At 45.2% G+C, this 14,879-nt stretch overlaps 1 protein-coding gene across 1 annotated transcript; it reads left to right on the forward strand.

Annotated features, from left to right (window-relative positions):
• The first annotated feature begins 1,911 nt into the window (after positions 1 to 1,911).
• On the forward strand, positions 1,912 to 13,608 carry LOC120047651 (synaptotagmin-11-like). Its single transcript, XM_038993197.1, has 4 exons — positions 1,912 to 1,945; positions 6,484 to 7,397; positions 13,060 to 13,180; positions 13,298 to 13,608. The coding sequence occupies exons 1-4, from the start codon at positions 1,912 to 1,914 to the stop codon at positions 13,606 to 13,608; spliced, it is 1,380 nt and encodes a 459-aa protein (XP_038849125.1).
• Positions 13,609 to 14,879: the final 1,271 nt, after the last annotated feature.

Consider the following 14,879-nt stretch of genomic DNA (forward strand, 5'->3'; position numbering starts at 1 on the left):
GGACAATGAAAGGACACTCTAAAATGTGCAGTTTTGTCACACAACACAATGCCACAGATGTCTCAAGTTTTGAGGGAGCATACAAATGTCACAACTGCAGGAATGTCCACCAAAGCTGTTGCCAGAGAATTCAATGTTCATTTCTCTACCATAAACTAGAATTTGGCAGTACGTCCAACCAGCCTCACAACCGCAGACCACATGTAACCACGCCAGCCCAGGACCTCCACATCCGGCTTCTTCACCTGTGGCCTATGTCCTCCCAGGCCCAACCATGGCTGCACCTCTGCCCAGTCATGTGAAATCGATAGATCAGGGCCTAATGAATTTATTTAAATTGACTGATTTCCTTATATGAACTGTAGCTCAGCAAAATATTTTAAATTGTTGCATTTATATTTGTGTTCAGTATAGCTACCAAAAACAAGAAATGGAATATCAAGAATCTCATTGATTATATTTATTGATGGAAGTTTCTACACAGGATTTGTAACGTTTTGTTCATTCAGATAAACAGACCAAAGTTGTCAGAACGATTTTTCACTGCTATTTTATGGCCAAAAAACCTTTGCTGAATGTGCCTATCTTCGTTTTGTGTCCTGCCATTGTTCAACCAAAGCATGTATTTGTGTTGATGTATGCCAAGATATGCCTTTAACTAAAGTACCGCTAGGCCTAATTAAAGACAAGGTCATTAATTAATTCATTTGGTGCCTTCATTTTGAACTACTGACAAAATATTTACAAACCCCACAGAAAAAAACGGCCTTCATTTGTTGATTTCTTAGTACATTCCTGCTTCAATGCATCTCTTGTCAGCCAAAGTGATGTATTTACTGCAACTAAAGATTGTGTGTTAGTGAAGTGAGAACACAAATAGCCTCATTCTGTACATGTCGTACAGTATGACTTCATTGGCTGTATTACATTTGTCCAGTAGGACACCTAGTGAACTTTCTGGGTACTACGTGCATTTGCAGTCCTTCCATGTTGATGTAGGGCCTGTGACTGGTTTACTTCACCAAATGATATATCCAGAATATACTAGTTTGTAAAACAAATGTATTGTTTAATATGTTTATTTATGTCTAATTTGGGACACTTATAAAACGCACATGAGGGTCTCTGCTTCTCTTTAAGCTCCTAATGTTAACCATGTGAGGGTCAACGATGAGAACATAGCTATAATATTACATTATTTGTTATGTATTTTTCTTGTAAATCATAATATTAGCAGCAGTCATTGTTTTTTACAGTATACTTTCAGCTGTCTGTAGTCAGCTTGATTCTGTCTCTTTGGTAGATATAAATAGGATTTATTATTGAGTTAGAATTTACCAAAATCTACTATTTTTGCATTCGTCTTGAACATAGCTTTATAGTGGTTGTTTTAGTGTTTTTGTAATGTAAAATTATGATGTATGTAGGTTATAGCTATTGTAAAGTTTACTAAGAATTAAACTGTTTTTATAAAATCTGTATGGTCCTTAGTTCTATTGTGTAATGTTGCCAAGCAACTATTTGAATGAAAGTGTGCTACCCATCCACCAGTAATTGGTCATTTACATACATACACCGTATCATAATTGAAAAAATGACATTCTGACGCCACACGGGGGCGGGTCTAAAACCTCCTGCGAGTCGGTGAGTACCAGTCTCGAGCCCCACGCAGCCTCCGCATCCGATAAATAATAGCATCGTTGAGGTTGGCGTATAGAGAGCGAATAGACCATATGAAAAGAGCAAGACAATCATTATTTATTAACCTGTGAGCTCATTTACTGGAATATTTGGTTGAAGTATCGTTACTCATTCTCTATGGATATAAAATAGGGACAAACCAGCTTTATATTCTTTCATTTACCCTTTTTATCTGGGCGGCCAGTAAAGCATCCTGCGTTAATTCTCAAAATGGCTGAGATTACAGAATTACGACCTGCATATGGTAAGTAGCAGGCCTTTTTCTGATTTATTTGTCATTTTGTTTATTGTGTCGTCAGATGTTAACGTTATATGATGTCTTATATTTACATTGCGTGAAATGTTAAGATAATGCCCAGTCGTTTTAGAAATAAGGCCATATGAGATTGAACACACCCAAATAGCATAATTAAGTTTATTGCTTTCATCAAAGATTGCCAAATGTAAATTTGACATCTATTCATTACCATGGCCTATGTTAATGTAAATAGCGTCGAATGTAATTTGGAAATTGAACGAAACTGATTACACAGGCCTATTCAACAGAGATAGTAGCATCACTAGGCACAGACGTCAATCAATTCAACGTCTATTCCACGTTGGTTCAACTTAATTTAATTGAAATGACGTGGAAACAACGTTGATTCAACCAGTGTGTGCTCAGTGGGAGCCTATTATTACAGTATTTGCTATTATGAAAGTATTTGTTTTCAATTAGTGAATAATTTGGTCCACAACATAATAATTGTAGTCCTATTCTATCAAAATATATTGAATACTGCTGCCCATTCGCAACATTGTCACTTCTCCCCGTGGTCTTCAATGTGCGCGTACGATGGGGTGGATAGGATGACGTGATGTCTATTCCAGCTTAAGCATCGCCAGCCCCCGTTCCTTTGTTTTTGTTAAAGCACGCATCCCGGAGCTAGGAGCTTGGACATATTTTCATTTGATCAGACCTCGAGCTTTAAATGAAGATCCCTGAACAGTAGTTTAATGCCACATTGCCATAATAAGAAGTGTAGTGCTCTGAAGGCAGGGGGTGTTGGTGACCCAAACAGTGCCAGACCCTCTCAGCAAGTGACATGAATAGGTGATGGGGAATGGGGAGGGTTATGGATATTATATCATCAGAAGAAGAATAGGACAACCCAAGTGCAGAAACAAAACGGATTGGTCTGAACCCTAAAAACCAAGGAAATATAAACCAAACGCATATTAACACTGTGTCAGGAATGGGCCTGTAACCTATTGGAGTTGATTCATTTAATAAATGCACTCTCACATTTCTTGGTTGATTTAACATTAAACCTCAAGAGCATCTAGACATTGAACTGCTTGAAGAACCTCATTACAACAAGCAGTTGGCCTTTCGTCTCAAACAGGCTCAAGATTAACAGTTGTGCAATCAAGGCTTGAGTGTTAGAGATGTGTTATTGCAAACATAATGTTGGCCCTGAGCCTGCTGGATGCAGCAGAACATTTCATGGCAGCAAAGAAACAAGAGAGTACTGGAGTTGGATATCTGCAATTCAGCCCAACGGACTCCAGAAACCCAGATTACAGCCAGTGATCTAATCTGGGTCACTCATCAGGATTAAGACACATCTGGTCCACATCACAATCTGAGTTCTGCAAATCAACTGAATCTTATGCTCACAGGCAGCATACAATAAGACATGTTGCCAATGCAGACAGATTGTCTCTCAGTGCTCCATGGTCACTCAGCACTGTTTCCCAGGCTGGTGGATGATGGGGTTTATGCTGTACCAACTGGTACTAGGCAGGAAGAAAGACAGGCAGTTTGTCAGAAGTTGGAGAATTTTGCATTCTTCAAACACCTGAAACAGCGTTTTCCTGCAATCTAGAGCCATAATCATTATGACTAATTCTATGTCAAAAGTCAAAACTGTATTTTTTTCTGAATAAATTATCTAAGCATATCTCTTTACCTGTTCAATTGTCACATTGATTCTTTAAGAACCTTTTTGCCTTAGAAGTTTAGTACAACTGCCACACTGGTATATAGTATAATAACCCAATAATTAAAGCAATTTTAGTCAGTTATGTATTTATTTATTGTCATTTGAGTTTTGAAAAGAACAATCAAAATGTCTGTCAATCTTTGCATGCATAGCTCTGTCTATGAACAGTGGTTACATTTCCCCAGCCCCATTACTCAGTTTATCAAACAAAGTGGCAGGGTCAAGCACTGGAAATGGCTAAAATCAAATCAAACGCTGTGTGTGTCACTCTACACTCTCTCCTCCTCCACTCACGATACCTCACGCACTAGAGTATCTAGCGTCCTGCCGAGGCATCTCTTTGCTCTGTGCACCTTGGAAGGAACCACTTACTAGGGAAGAATAGGTAAGGGGGGGTACACTTTGCCTGGTCTAGTCAGTGTTCCCCCTGCGCAAAGTACCGCTGACAGATATTTTTATAAATAATTATGATCAAATTAATTTTAAAACATGACAAATCTTAGGGGGCACATGTCTTTGTGTCCCCTATAGGCATGATGCCACTGACAGACAAATCTTAGGGGGCACATGCCTTTGTGTCCCCTATAGGCATGATGCCACTGACAGACAAATCTTAGGGGGCACATGCCTTTGTGTCCCTTATAGGCATGATGCCACTGACAGTAGCTGTGCATATTTATACAAATTGTACTGTGCTCATATTAGTTCAAGGTTGTCTTGAACTCGGCATGTGTGTGTTGTTCATATTTAGAATGGCAAACTACCTATACAGTAGTGTGGTCTGATCTGTAATCTATGGTTAGATATAATTGCATAATTCCTTGCAAATCAACCTGAGCTCTTTTTCTTGATGAAGGATCTGAGATGGGTTATGCAGAAGGCATAGAGATGGAACCCACAGAAAAAAATCTCTTTAAAGTTACCCACTGAAAAAAACTGAACTGAGGAGATTGGCATTGTGTCTAATTAAAAAAAAAAATGTAGGGTGTATTTTTGGTTCTGTTAATCAGCACACTCAATTTATACTTTTACTTAACACATTTTGTGGACAATGCCTGGACCCACTGAAGCGGTAGATTTGTGAGCTCACTACTGCCATCCCCCTGGGGTATGTTTCCAGGGCAACGGGCTCAGCTGGCATTAAGCTCCTTCCAAAATCTGACATCATCCTCCTGGTATCCCTACCCAGAATGCCAATGAACAACAACAGGAAGGAAGGGCAAGGTATTTTGTTGAAAGACAGACAGGAGGGAGAGGAGAGACAGACAGGAGGGAGAGGAGAGACAGACAGACAAAGACAGATGAAAATGGAGACAGGAGAGAGATAGAGAAAAACAGACGTAATATAAATATAGTTAGGGGGGGGGGGCGAGAAAGGCAACAATGCGTCTCTTTTCAGGGGCTTGGCCAAACAAAGGGTCCTCTCCCGGCCCGCCCGCCCCGCTGCAGCAGGCTCTGTCCACTGAGTCCCATTATAGCTGGGATCAGCACAGTCAGCCTTACCATGTGCGCACAGCACATAGTCACAGTCTCTCACTCACCACCAGCAACAAATGAGTGGGTGGGGGCTCGCACACACAGTCACACATAGATGCATGCGTACCTGCATGTGCACAGACACTTAGACCCCCACCCTCGCACGTACACACACACAGAGACACACACACAGAGACACACACACAGAGACAGGGTATGGGGCTATAACTCCCAGACACAGACAATACACGCCCTAGTCTGGTGTAATGACCAGCCCTGGAACACGGTCTGTTTGCTAGATAAAGCACACCGTCACTGGGATCAATTAAGGGAGGCAAATGACTAATGACTTTAAGAAAGAGGTGGACAGTGTGTGTGTGTGTGTGTGTGCGTGTGCGTGCGTGCGTGCGTGTGAGTGGGTGTGGACGTGTTTAACTATAGTAAACGAACAGTGAAACGTGTTTTACCAACTGGGGACATTTTGTTGGTCCCCACAAGGTCAAATGCTATTTCTAGGGGGTTTAGGGTTATGGTTATAATTAGTGTTAGGGTTAGAATTAGGTTTAGGGTTAGGGTTAGGAGCTAGGATTAGTTTTAGTGTTAGGGTTAGGAGCTAGGGTTAGGGATAAGGTTAGGTTTTAGGGTTAGGGTTAAGGTTAGGGTAAGGGTTCTGGTTAGGGAAAATAGGATTTTGAATGGGACTGAATTGTGTGTCCCCACAAGGTTAGTTGTACAAGGCTGTGTGTCTGTGTTTGTGTTTGTGTTTGTGTGTGTGTGTGTGTGTGTGTGTGTGTGTGTGTGTGTGTGTGTGTGTGTGTGTGTGTGTGTGTGTGTGTGTGTGTGTGTGTGGGGGGGGGCTGACATTTAAGCAACCTGGTGACACCTGGTTGAATGACGTCCAAATTGCTCATGTCTTTCCCGCTCACACCGTGCCTCATGCTCTGTGATGCTGTTGTGAAGTCACTACTGCTGTATGGCACAGTCACAGTGTTGAGTCACAGTGGAGTGGAGTCACCCTGGGTGGTGTGGTCACACGACTTACATTATTTAGCCTACCTGGCAATAATGAGCCACTGAAGGGCAGTTACATGATATCCTATTTGATGTTCAGTACTGCATCACTTGGTGCAGCTTAAAGAGTTGAATTTCTTTAATCTGAGTCAGTTCCAGTTCCTGGCTGAACTAAATGCAACTGACAGTTTGAATATCTACTTTATTTAGAGACTCCAGTATGAATATTTCCTACACCAGACATTGCAAACACATCCCAGTATAGACTGTGCAAAGGTGTTAACTCATTCTATGTTCCCCTCTCTTTTAGACATGTCACCGGTGCTGGCCGGTTTTATCGGTGCGGCGGCTCTGGTGGTTGCCGTGGTGATCCTGGTTCTCCTGTGGTCCTTCTGCCAGCGTCGACACCTCCGGGTGACGGGCCGATACAAGCTCCATGGCGATCAGTACTGTGACTCGGCTGAAGACCCACCCTACAAGTTCATCCACATGCTGAAGGGCATCAGTATCTATCCAGAGTCCCTCAGTAGCAGCAAGAGGATAGTACGGGTGGCCAGGCGTGCTGGGTGGCAGGGGGAGAGAGACAGAGAGAGGGGTGGCGGCCGCGGGATGGTCCTGGTGGATGCTGAGAACAACATCCTGGATGCGCCTACCCATCTCCAGATGAGCCACCTGGTTCCCCCTGCTGGCCAGCCCAGGATGGAGCGGGCACTGCCCGTCAGGGCCGACTACTGCTGCCTGGATAGCTCAGCTACCAGTAGCGAGAACAGCAGCAAGACCGTTTCACCTTTCACCCCCGCGTCCTCCGACCCAGAATCAGAGCCTGAAACCAGCCTGGGCTCCCTCAGCCTGGCTTTAGACTACAACTTCCCTAAGAAGGCCTTGGTGGTGACCATCGTTGGAGCCCATGGCCTGCCTGCAGTAGACGAACAAGGGAACAGCTCCGACCCTTACGTGAAGATGACCATACTCCCTGAGAAGAAGCACCGGGTGAAGACCAGGGTCCTAAGGAAGACGCTGGAGCCGGTGTTTGACGAGACGTTCACGTTCTACGGGGTGGCCTACAGCTCGCTGCCCGAGCTCACGCTGCACTTCCTGGTGCTCAGCTTCGACCGCTTTGCCCGCGATGATGTCATAGGGGAGGTGGTGGTCCCACTGACAGAGTTGGAACCCAGCACGGGGCGGGTGCACATCACCCAGCAAATCAGCAAGAGGAACATGCAGGTGAGGGGGGGGGGGGGGGGGGGGGGGGGTGACCTACACACGTTTCAAAGCATGAACAGACAATTCCGACATTACAATCATTCTTGGAGGTAGGGGCTGGCTCACACATACACACACACACACACACACACATGGAATTGAGCGCAGTGCAGTACACAGAGGGGATTGTCTGACAGGAAGGTCAATGTGTCTCTTGATTCGGTTCCCATTCAAGTCTTAACTGCAGCCAGACTGAGGAGACAGAAACAACGCCTCCATGTAATCTCTCAATGTAGCCAGCCATCCATCAGGCTCCCTTTATCACCACAGCCACACATGTGCATGTGAGTGTGTACCCAACTCTGACTCACCAAGGACTTGTTTTGTTTTTTGTTCCCACATGTACCTGTGGCACTAGTCCTCACTGTGTGGCCATTATGTATAACCCATCTGCTGTTCAATATAAGAAGGGCTGGATATGTTTTGTATGGATGCATTGCAGGGGTTATTACTTCCTCATTGAAGAAAATGTCTGATCGTAAAATGTCTGATCGGGTAGTGTTCCTCAGTACTCATTGTGGAGGGCAACCTATTGCAGTATCATGGGGGAAGTCGATACACCATGCATGGGAATCAACCTCATACCTGACTAGGATGCTAAGTTGCAGGTGTATTAAAACTACACTAGAATGAGAAGAGAACTTTGGCTCACTGTAGTGGCGTCAGGGCACATTTATGTGGCTAAGCTTTTGGTCAAACAACCTTCATCAAAGCAATGTCAATGTCTTCAAAACAGTAATCCATCATAAACATACAAATCACCAGGACACTCACCTATGGATTTTTCTCAGCAAATCCTCATTTTATAATCATTAGATTAGAAAATGCCCTTTTAGTGATGGGTTGGAATAATATGAAATCAATTGCAAGTCAGTGAATATGAGAAAGTGCATGTGTGTGCTGGTCTGTAGCATCATACATCATGTCTACCTACTGTCACCTGTATTTAATGTATACAGTACCAATATCTGATTTACATTTATATGAATATACAGTGTAAAGGCCAGACATGACAGATTTTTTTCACAGTTTATCTGATTCATTGTTTCATTTCCTTGCTCTTACTATGCAGAACACCTAGATTATACAAACCGCTATACTGTATACATTGTGCTGTTTCTCACAGGAACACTAAAATAATCACACTAGTCTGTTTCCACACACAGATATGTATTGTATATATATTTTTTAAATATTTTATTTTTGCATTTTCCAATTAACAACATTCAAGACAAACGTGAAAAGATATTAGACAACAATAGGACAAAGTGACAGTAACAGATGAGCGTAACAAAGAAAGAAAAAATAAAACAAATTATAATTATATATACAAACATACAAAAAATTATAATGAGACATTGGATCATATGGTCACCTGCCGTAGGCTACATATTATACATTACGTGTGAAACATTATATAAGGATAATATAGAGATTCATTCAATGTGATGTGGGGGGAGATTCTCCATATAGTCAATGAAAGGTTGCCAAATTCTGTAAAATCTATTTAACTTATTCCTCAAGCGGTAAGTAATTTTCTCCAGTGGGGTACAACTATTAACTTCTGATAGCCACATTGCAACTGGCAGGGGGGAATCCAATTTCCATTTCAAGGTGATACATTTCTTGGCAATCGCTAGCAATATTTCTGTTAGCTTTATAGTATGGCTTTGCCTAAGATTGGTGTTAGTAAAGTTGCCCAGTAGACAGACCTCCGGGTCTAAAGGGAATGCAACCCCATGAATTGAGGATATGGTATCGCATACCCCCTGCCAGAAACCGTGTAGTTTTGAACACTGCCAAGTGGAATGGAGGAATGTTCCTTCATCTGAGCCACATCTAAAACATAGGGAGGAGATATCAGGGTTGAACTTGTACAGTCTAGATGGGGTGATATAGAGCTGATGGAGGAAATTAAACTGGATCAGTCTGTATCTGCAGTTCAATGTGGATGTAACACCATCCCTGCATAGGTCACTCCATAGACCCTCATCAAGATCAATAACCAGATCTTTTTCCCATCTAAGTCGGGGTTTATCTAGCCCAGGCAGTGTTAGTCCTGACATAAGAGCATCGTAAACACGGGAAATGGTCTTGAACAGTGGTTGGTCTGCGTGGCAGAGTTGTTCAATAGGTGACATCTTAGGTAGGTTCCATTGTCCCTTGAGAGACACCCTAATAAAGTTTCGTAGTTGTAGGTAGCTAAAGAAGTCCCTGTTAGGCAAGTGGTATTTCTGTTTCAGCTGATCAAAAGACATAAGAACTCCCTCCTCGTAACAATGTTCCAGAAGAGTGATCCCCTTATCAGACCATGGTCTAAAGTTACTATTCTGGAAAAACATAGGAATCAATCTATTGTTCCATAAAGGGGTTTTAGGGGAAAGGAATCCCCCTCGTCTGAACAGCTCATGCAGTTTGCACCATGCCAGGACAGAATGTATGATTAAAGGGTTTTCTGTGATGGTTTTTATAGATTTTCTGTCCCATTTGTAAAACAATTCTGCCCCAGTGTCATCATTTACCTCAAGCTTTTCAATGTTCAACCATGAGGGAGAGGGACCCTTGTCAAACCTCTGAGCCAGAAACCTAGACTGTGCTGCCCAGTCGTACATTCTAAAATTGGGGAGGTTTAAGCCCCCTTGACTGTAATCCAGGGTCAGTTTATCCAGGCAAACCCTAGGGGTTTTGCCGTGCCAGATAAACCGTCTGGTCAGCTTGTCGAGAGAGGAAAAGAATGCTGCGGGAACTATGTATGGTATATTTAAGCAATAAGGCCAGAGTGGGTGTGGTATATGGCCAATATACCATGGCTAAGGGCTGTTCTTAGCAAGACTGTAACGATAGTCTATATCGTCCTCCTCATCGGACGAGGAGAGGCGAGAAGGATCGGACCAATATGCAGAGTGGTTGGTTTCCATGGTAATTTAATAACACGAAAACAAATATGCGATACAAAATAACAAAATGAAACTACCGTGACAGTCCCGTGTGGCGAAACACTAACAAGGAACAAACACCCACAAAACACACGTGAAACCCAGGCTGCCTAAGTATGATTCTCAATCAGGGACAACGATTGACAGCTGCCTCTGATTGAGAATCATACCAGGCCGAACACAAAATCCCAACATAGAAAATCACACATAGACAACCCACCCAACTCACGCCCTGACCATACTAAATAAATACAAAACAAGGGAAAACAGGTCAGGAACGTGACAGAACCCCCCCCTCAAGGTGCGAACCCCGGGCGCACCACCTAAAACTCTAGGGGAGGGTCTGGGTGGGCGTCTGTCCGCGGTGGCGGCTCTGGCGCGGGACGTGGACCCCACTTTAACAATGTTTTTGTCCGCCTCCTTAATCGCCCCCGTGGCCTCCTCCTAACAACCACCCTCCATATCAACCCCACTGGACCAAGGGGCAGCACCGGACTAAGGGGCAGCTCCGGACTGAGGGGCAGCTCCGGACTGAAGGGCAGCTCCGGACTGAAGGGCAGCTCCGGACTGAAGGGCAGCTCATGACTGGCAGACGGCTCTGGCAGATCCTGGCTGGCGGGCGGCTCTGGCAGATCCTGACTGGCTGCCGGCTCTGGCAGATCCTGGCTGGCTGGCTCTGGCAGCTCCTGGCTGGTTGGCTCTGACAGCTCCTGGCTGGCTGACGGCTCTGGCTGGTCATGGCTGGCTGACGGCTCTGGCTGGTCATGGCTGGCTGACGGCTCTGGCTGGTCATGGCTGGCTGACGGCTCTGGCTGGTCATGGCTGGCTGACGGCTCTGGCTGGTAATGGCTGGCTGACGGCTCTGGCTGGTCATGGCTGGCTGACGGCTCTGGCTGGTCATGGCTGGCTGACGGCTCTGGCTGGTCATGGCTGGCTGACGGCTCTGGCTGGTCATGGCTGGCTGACGGCTCTGGCTGGTCATGGCTGGCTGACGGCTCTGGCTGCTCCTGTCTGGCGGACGGCTCTGGCTGCTCCTGTCTGGCGGACGGCTCTAGCGGCTCGGGACAGACGGGCAGCTCTGACGGCTCGGGGCAGACGGGCAGCTCTGACGGCTCGGGACAGACGGGCGGCTCTGACGGCTCGGGACAGACGGGCAGCTCTGACGGCTCGGGACAGACGGGCAGCTCTGACGGCTCGGGACAGACGGGCGGCTCAGATGACGCTGGGCAGGCAGGCAGCTCAGACAGCGCTGGGCAGGCAGGCAGCTCAGACGGCGCTGGGCAGGCAGGCAGCTCAGACAGCGCTGGGCAGGCAGGCAGCTCAGACAGCGCTGGGCAGGCAGGCAGCTCAGACGGCGCTGGGCAGGCAGGCAGCTCAGACGGCGCTGGGCAGGCAGGCAGCTCAGACTCTGGCTGCGCTGGAGAGGAGGAAGGCTCTGGCAGCGCTGGACAGGTGGGAGCAACTGGAGAGAGAACCTGGAGAGACAGCCTGGTGCGGGGGGCTGCCACCGGAGGACTGGTACGTGGAGGTGGCACCGGATAAACCGGACCGTGAAGGAGTACAACAGCTCTTGAGCACCGAGCCTGCCCAACCTTACCCGGTTGAATGTTCCCCGTAGCCCTGCCAGTGCGGCGAGGTGTAATAGCCCGCACTGAACTATGCTGGCGAACCGGGGACACCATTTGTAAGGCTGGTGCCATGTACGCCGGCCCGAGGAGACGCACTGGAGACCAGATGCGTTGGGCCGGCTTCATGGCACCCGGCTCGATGCCCAACCTAGCCCGGCCAGTGCGGCGAGGTGGAATAGCCCGCACTGGACTAAGCACGCGTACTGGGGACACCGTGCGCTCCACCGCATAACACGGTGTCTGACCAGTACGACGCCCTCTCACTCCACGGTAAGCACTGGGAGTTGGCTCAGGTCTCCTACTCGGCTTTGCCACACTCCGCGTGTGCCCCCCCAATAAATGTTTGGTTTCCATGGTAATTTAATAACACGAAAACAAATATGCGATACAAAATAACAAAATGAAACTACTGTGACAGTCCCGTGTGGCGAAACACTAACAAGGAACAAACACCCACAAAACACACGTGAAACCCAGGCTGCCTAAGTATGATTCTCAATCAGGTACAACGATTGACAGCTGCCTCTGATTGAGAATCATACCAGGCCGAAGACAAAATCCCAACATAGAAAATCCCACATAGACAACCCACCCAACTCACGCCCTGACCATACTAAATAAATACAAAACAAGGGAAAACAGGTCAGGAACGTGACAAAGACGCAATGTGGAGTGCCTGGATACAGCCCTTAGCTGTGGTATATTGGCCATATACCACAAACCCCAGAGGTGCCTTATTGCTATTATAAACGGGTTAACAATGCAATTAGAGCATTAAAAAGAAATGTTTTGTCATACAGCCAATCAGCATTCAGGGCTTGAACCACCCAGTTTATAATTGTGCATATAGAACAAGGTTGACAAATAGATAATTCCAAAGACTGCTGAGTTTTATTGTCTTGGCAATTGGTGCCCCATTACTCTTTTAATCTATGACTATACGATTATGGCTGTTTGATTATTGCATTGTATCTTAAAGGCTGAGTAGGTGGGTTTGATGATTGTTCCTTTTGAATGAGTCAATAGTTAAATCCTCTATGTGTCTGTCTCTTCCTGCAGTGCGAGAGCCGTGGGGAGCTGTTGGTGTCTTTGTCCTACCAGCCTGTCTCCCACCGCCTCAGTGTGGTGGTGCTGAAGGCCAAACACCTGCCCAAGATGGACATCTCTGGCCTGTCTGGAAGTGAGTTCAACTACTGTGTTTGTCTGTGTGTGCCTGTGGTCAATTAAAAAAGGTGGAGCTTGTGTAGATGTTCCCTTTACATATGACAATATTCCAAAATCTCCTTCTCTCCCTTAGACCCATATGTGAAGGTCAATGTGTTCTACGGACGCAAGCGCATCGCCAAGAAAAAGACGCACGTGAAGAGATGCACGCTCAACCCCGTCTTCAACGAGTCCTTCATCTACGACGTGCCCCCTGAGCTGCTCCCTGAGATCTCTGTGGAGTTTGTGGTGGTCGACTTTGACCGTACCACTAAGAACGAGGTGGTGGGGTGTCTGCCCCTCGGCCTGCACAGCCCCTGTCCCTCTGGTGCCACTCACTGGCGAGAGGTTTGTGAAAACCCCCGTCGGCAGATCTCAAAGTGGCACAACCTCAGTGAATATTAGCTCCTCCCACCGCCTAATGCATTATAGTTCTACTTGTGTGTATAGGGGGAGGTGGAGGAGGGGAAGAGAGAGACTTCTTGCCGAGAGAGTGGCTTTTCCTCATGCCATACTTTCTCTTGTGAATAATACCAACAAAAAATGAACAACATTCCTGGTGGGACTTGTAGAGTGGACTTTACAGTGGTTAAGGTTCAATTACAGGATCGAATCAAAGTAACAAACATGCATACAGATAAACATACACATATATAACCCACACCACTACAGAATGATAGAGACACTCAGTCTCAGCATTAGGTTAAGAGTAATGAAAATAAAAAAAGTTGTTTGTTAACCAGAATATGACCATGATCACACATTCAAGGCTGTTATGAACTATTGTCTGGCCATGTTGTATGAAGTTTAGGCGACGGGAGGATACATGCAAATGCTAAAAAAAAACTAGTCGTCAGACTTCAAAATCCTCCCCTTGCCATTATTGTACTTCAATTCATCGCATGTCTGAATTAAACAGAAATATCATCAAATCAAATGTACTAAGGAAACAGAAGTATTGCTTGTATTGATAGTGAGATTTTTTTTCTCTCTCTATTAAAATGAGAAAACCTCATGCAACCGACTCTCTGTTGCAGTTTCTCTAAAGGTAGGACCAAATAGGACAGCTAGAATTTTCTTTCCATTAAATATTTGTTGAAAAAATTCTAGAATGTTTTGGGGCCTAACTATTGTCGTTTAGTGGCATTACCATATTTGATGACAAGCTCTGTATCTAAAATTAAAACCATCAAGGTTTCAAACCAATTAATGCTATGTTGTAAAGACACATGTGATTTCACTGCAAAAATATTTATTTTGAGTCCATTTTTGGAACTAATTCGGACTGAAAATATGAATGTAATAAACAACCACACCATTATTACATGGATACATGTGATCACAAGAAATATGACAACTTCTCATACTGTGGCATTTAAATAGCATTCACCACAGTATAAGCGAATTACTGAAATATCACTGCAGCAGGTTAGTCTTAGTACTGTAATAACCAGGTAATAACACATGCTAGTTAGGAGCTTGTAGTGCCAGAAGATGTTCTTTGAAAGTCACTGATATTATTGTGAAAAATGGTTTTGACATGAAGAGTTGTCATGTTTTGCTGTGTGGTTTCCAAAAGGTTTATACAGTATGTTCCACTATTTTGGCCTATGCTGACATGATCATCTTTTAAGGCTCGATTCAATCCGAATCACCAGTTCTGCACTATAGCACAC

Source organism: Salvelinus namaycush, chromosome 5 (assembly GCF_016432855.1).
Source record: "Salvelinus namaycush isolate Seneca chromosome 5, SaNama_1.0, whole genome shotgun sequence".
Classification (NCBI taxonomy): domain Eukaryota; kingdom Metazoa; phylum Chordata; class Actinopteri; order Salmoniformes; family Salmonidae; genus Salvelinus; species Salvelinus namaycush.